Genomic DNA, 5,560 nt, shown 5'->3' with positions numbered 1-5,560 from the left:
CATTAACAACACATGTAAACAATGCATAATAATTCAAGTGTTATTCTTTGGCTCACTGATTACTCACCCTGATTGGAGGGTGCTGTGAAACATACAAAAGATGTCGGAGACTTGCTGGAAGAGGCAGACCTAAACTTCAAAGAGTGAAGTAACTTTGGGTGAGATTTTAAACAGGTCATCGATTGTCCTTTTTTGTTGGAATATGGACAGCATATATTGTAATAGATGTCCCAAGCGAAGGAGGTTGGGAAGTAAACCACTTAAGATTTCTGATGGTATTGTAGCCCCGTGGCCATATGGTGTCAGTGTGGCCTAGATAATGGTTGTGTTTCTCAATCTCCACAGGCCCTGCCCATCACTGCATCATCTCTGATAGGGGTGGTATGCTCACATCGTAGACTATGTATCAAGTAATATGAAAAGCGGTTAATATCTATGTGTGAACGCTTATTAGAGAATGGTGAAATTAATCTAACTCGACTGGTTCGATGAGCAACTGGATCACTGTATATACCTCAAAGAAAACCGCCTTATTTGCTTTACAATGGGAGGACGAGGACAAAGACGCCGAGTGAACTGCTGGTGGGTTAGCGGGATTTTGTTGCTGTGCTTTGTGGAGCGGATTGTGGCTCAGCTAAAATACTCTGTCCCAGAAGAAGTGCAAGTGGGATCGCCTGTTGGAAATGTTGCCAAGGATTTAGGTCTTGACACTAGCACCTTGACAGACAGGCGGTTTCGTATTGTTTCGGTTCCAAATCATGCTCTGTTTCAGTTAAATCAGAACAATGGAGTCTTGTATGTTGGAAAAATTATGGACCGTGAGGAGCTCTGTGATGGAACCAAGGTTTGTCTGATAAACCTGAAGATTGTTGTTGAAAGCCCACTTGAAATACATTACGTTGGTGTTGAAATAACAGATGTTAATGACCATTCACCGACTTTCCCAGAAAACGAGCAGCGACTGGAAATAGCAGAGCATACTCCTCCAGGCACTCGTTTCCAAATTCATGCCGCCAGAGACCCTGATGTTGGTACACAGTCAGTTCGATTATATAAATTGAACCCAAATGATTTTTTTGATACAGAAGTGAGAGACAGTGAGGAGGACAAGATACCGTTTTTAGTGCTGAAAAAGCCCCTGGACAGGGAGAAAAAGGCAGAACATCGGTTAGTATTAACGGCGCTTGATGGGGGCAGTCCGTCCAAATCCGGGAGCCTTAATTTAACTATCACTGTGCTAGATGCAAACGATAATCGCCCTGTTTTCAGCAAAGATACATATAGTGTGTCATTAGATGAAAATGCCCTGATAGGAACTCTTGTAATACAATTAAACGCTACAGATTTAGACGAAGGTTTGAACAGCGAAATTGAATATTCCTTTGGCAAAACACAAAAGAAAAAAGTGCATGATACCTTTGAACTAGACAGTGTCACTGGCGAGATTCGAGTGAAAGGAAAAGTGGACTTTGAGGACACGGAGATTTACAGACTAGATTTACAGGCTTCAGATAAGGGTCACCTACCCTGGACAGCCGAAAGCAGAGTTGTGATAAAAATTAAAGATGTGAATGATAACGAGCCAGATATTGAAGTAACATCACTGTTGAACGTCATCCCCGAGGATTCAAAGCCTGGCACTGTTATCTCTCTCATCAGTGTCACGGACATAGATTCGGGTGTTAATGGAAAAGTTATTTGTAAAATCTCGAATAATGTTCCTTTTGATTTGATGCCATCCATTGAGGAGAACATGTATTCTCTTGTAGCAAAAGGACGTTTAGACCGAGAAACTGTGTCCCATTATGACATCACGATAACAGCTACTGACTGTGGGGTCCCTCCACTTTCTTCTGCAAAAACTTTGCGTGTTCAGGTGTCAGATGTAAATGATAACAGACCAGTTTTTAGTCAGAATCCAGTTGAACTTTATTTGGTAGAAAACAATGCTCCGGGGGCATCAATTTATTCTGTAACTGCTGTTGATAATGATCTGAATGAAAATGCAGCAATAACATACCGTATTATAAGAGGTGACAGGCTGCAGGGTGATATGACATCTTTCCTCAATGTAAATTCATTAAACGGAGAAATATCCGCTCTAAAAAGTTTTGACTTTGAAACTTTGAAAACTCTCCAGTTCCACGTTGTTGCGTCAGATTCTGGAACACCGTCACTAAGCAGTAACGTCACAGTGAACATGTTCATTCTGGATCAGAACGACAACGCTCCAGTCATCCTGTATCCACTCAGCTCTAACGGTTCTGCTGAAGGTGTGGAGGAGATTCCCCGCAACGTGAACGCAGGACACTTGGTGACTAAAGTCAGAGCCTATGACGCTGATATAGGATATAACGGCTGGTTACTGTTTTCACTGCAGGAAGTTACTGACCACAGTCTCTTTGGTTTGGACCGCTATACAGGACAGATCAGAACACTTCGCTCATTCACAGAGACAGACGAGGCTGAGCATAAACTGATCATACTTGTCAAAGACAATGGGAACGTTTCACTCTCAGCAACAGCTACTGTGATTGTCAAACTTGTGGAGCCCAAAGAGGCTTTTGCAGCTTCTGATGTTAAAAGTTCAGCAAAAGCAGATGAGGATAATAATGTGACTTTTTACCTGATGATAACTTTGGGCTCAGTTTCAGCACTTTTTCTAATCAGTATCATCGTGCTGATTGCAATGCAGTGCTCAAAATCCACGGACTATACTTCTAAATATCTACAAGAGACTAATTATGATGGGACACTGTGTCACAGCATCCAGTACAGGTCTGGAGACAAACGGTACATGTTAGTTGGACCCAGAATGAGTATAGGATCTACTATAGTCCCGGGCAGCCATGCAAATACACTAGTGCTCCCTGACAGGAGGAGAACATCTGAAGAGGTAAGACGTTTTTCGATTTAAATTGAAGTTATTGTTCATGCACTCTCAGAATCTTTACTGCTGTTGACATTGAGATCATGCCTCCCAAACAGACAAGATGACCTTTAGAAACATGTAAAACAATTAATGTTCACTACGTACAGACAAAAGTTCTGATATGCTACATCCCGATTTAATTTCAGTCTTATCAATGTCAGTTATGCCTCTCTCAGAAAAAGAAAATGTGTTCAGGGTACTAACATGACACCATACTTGGTGGCGCAATCGATGGTTTATGCCCGAGCGCTGTCCAAGGTGATGAAGTGTAGTTTTGGTGGTATTGGTCACACTTTGGTGATTTTGAGTTGGGATTTGAGTTGAAGCTTGGATACGTCTTTTTGTTTGCAATATCGTTAGGCTAGTCCACGAGGAAATCTACTAATACAAAGCCACATATTATGTTGCCGTCAAATGCACTCACACTGAGTCACGTTCAGTCACATTAAAGCGATTTCCAAGGCAGAATGTAAGTTTCGTTATCAAGGGTCGTGGATTACCTTTGTGGATCCCAAGGGCCAAGCTTGTGTTTTTTATTTTAGCCTATTTGCCAAAAATCACATAGTTTGTTACTTACTACAATACTGTGTTTTAGTAATGTGGATGCATCTTATCCACCTTTCCAGGAATCCGGTGGTTCTCATATATTTGCATTATGATGGTCCATTAGCGTATTCTTCAGATTTGCATAAATAGTACCCATTACATTACACTGTTGTTGATACTGCACCATCAAGAAACAATAATGTAACACAGACTAAATTATCATACTATTACACTATCATAGGTTGTCATACTATACAGAAATTCAGGGTAAATAGCTTCCTGGATTAGTACAAATGTACGTCATTCAAAACTAAAACTGTATAAACTGCATTCATGTTCAGCAAATTAGACATCAATTGTTGTATAGAAACTACAATTTGCAAACACATTTGTATCTTCTTTTATATCTCAGTTTGGTTCAAAATAGCTCATAATGTGTTCTGTCCACAAGGTGTCAGTGTCATATCAGCATAAACTGTTGTGTTATACTGTTGGCCCTGCCCCTTCCTAGGAGGTTTTGTTCTAGTGACTAGATGGAAGAACGTGTACCCTCAAGACAAACGAGTGTTTCTGTTATACCATTTGTACATAGTTAAACCGAAAATATGAGACATATTTCCACAGTATATTTTACTTATTAGGCAATTTCCTGTTTCGTAAGAACTGTGAGTGGATATAATAAAAACAATCTTAATCCAAGCTGAAACGATGGAAGCCGGAGGACAAAGACGAGGAATACACTACTGGTGGGTAGCCTTCCGTTTTTCTGTGATGCTGAGCTGTATGGAGCGGGGATCAGCTCAGATAAAATATTCAGTCCCAGAGGAAGTAAAAGTGGGATCTGTTGTTGGAAATGTCGCCAAGGATCTAGGATTGGACATCAGCTCGTTGGAGGACAGACGGTTTCGTATTGTCTCTGGAACTGAAGATGCACAGTTTGATGTCAATCGGAACAATGGCGCGTTATATGTGCACAAAAATATCGACCGAGAGGAGCTCTGTGAAAGCACTTCGCCTTGTTTAATAAATCTGAAATTCGTAGCTGAGAACCCCATGGAAATACATTATGTGGCGGTGGAACTCATTGATGTAAACGATAACTCACCCAGTTTTCAGGAGGAAGAAAAAATATTAGAAATACCTGAGTCCATACTGCCAGGTAAACGCTTCCAGTTACCAACTGCCCGTGATCCAGATGTTAGCATCAATACAGTACGCCTGTATAAATTAAGTCAAAACGAATATTTTAGTATACAAATTCGGGAGAGAGGAGACGATAAGGTACCATTCTTAGTCATGCAAAAGTCTCTAGATCGGGAAAAGCACCATGAGCACAGACTTATATTGACAGCAGTTGACGGTGGAAATCCACCGAGATCAGGGACTCTTAATGTCACAGTCATAGTCCTCGATTCAAACGATAACCACCCTATTTTTAGTCAAGAAGTGTATTCAGTAACTATACCTGAAAATGTGGACGCAGAAACAAGTGTAATTACGGTGAAGGCAACTGATCTGGATGAGGGTGTAAATGGAGATATTGGGTATTTTTTCGGTGGGGAAATTGACCCTCAAATATATGACATGTTTGTCTTAGATAAAGATACTGGCGAAATTCGAGTAAAAGGCAAAATTGACTTTGAAAAGGTTGACGTTTACAAGTTAGATATCCATGCCACTGACAAAGGACAACCTCCGATGAGTACTGATTGTACTGTAATCATCAAAGTGCTAGACGAAAATGACAACAAACCTGAAATAGAGGTGACGTCCCTGTCAAAGATGGTATCTGAAGACTCAAAACCTGGGACTGTGGTTTCTCTTATTAGTATTACAGACAAAGACGCCGGTTTAAACGGCAAAGTCATATGTAGTCTTTCAGATAATGTGCCTTTCGAATTAAAACCGTCATTTCAAGAGAATATGTACTCGTTAGTTCTGAAAAATCGTTTGGATAGAGAATCAATTTCGCATTATGACATCGAAATAACAGCTACAGACTGTGGCCAGCCTCCCCTATCTACATTCAAAACTCTGAGTATTGATGTATCAGACGTGAATGATAACAACCCAGCATTTTTG

At 40.6% G+C, this 5,560-nt stretch overlaps 1 protein-coding gene and 1 pseudogene across 1 annotated transcript; both read left to right on the top strand.

Annotated features, from left to right (window-relative positions):
- The first annotated feature begins 405 nt into the window (after positions 1 to 405).
- Positions 406 to 4,004, top strand: LOC111646605 (protocadherin alpha-13-like). Its single transcript, XM_023396134.1, has 2 exons — positions 406 to 2,896; positions 3,990 to 4,004. The coding sequence occupies exons 1-2, from the start codon at positions 545 to 547 to the stop codon at positions 4,002 to 4,004; spliced, it is 2,367 nt and encodes a 788-aa protein (XP_023251902.1). The 5' UTR covers positions 406 to 544.
- Positions 4,005 to 4,052: 48 nt separating this feature from the next.
- On the top strand, positions 4,053 to 5,554 carry LOC111646604 (protocadherin alpha-8 pseudogene; annotated as a pseudogene).
- The last annotated feature ends 6 nt before the right edge of the window (positions 5,555 to 5,560 follow it).

This window comes from Seriola lalandi, unplaced genomic scaffold (genome assembly GCF_002814215.2).
Source record: "Seriola lalandi dorsalis isolate HSWRI2012SDOR001 ecotype SW California unplaced genomic scaffold, Sedor1 jcf7180002054973, whole genome shotgun sequence".
Taxonomy (NCBI): Eukaryota; Metazoa; Chordata; class Actinopteri; order Carangiformes; family Carangidae; genus Seriola; species Seriola lalandi.
This window is presented reverse-complemented; position numbering and strand designations above follow the sequence as displayed.

What these genes read in the sequence shown, in the direction of transcription:
- LOC111646605 (XM_023396134.1), top strand. Translation starts at nt 545, where the DNA reads ATGGGAGGACGAGGACAAAGACGCCGAGTGAACTGCTGGTGGGTTAGC.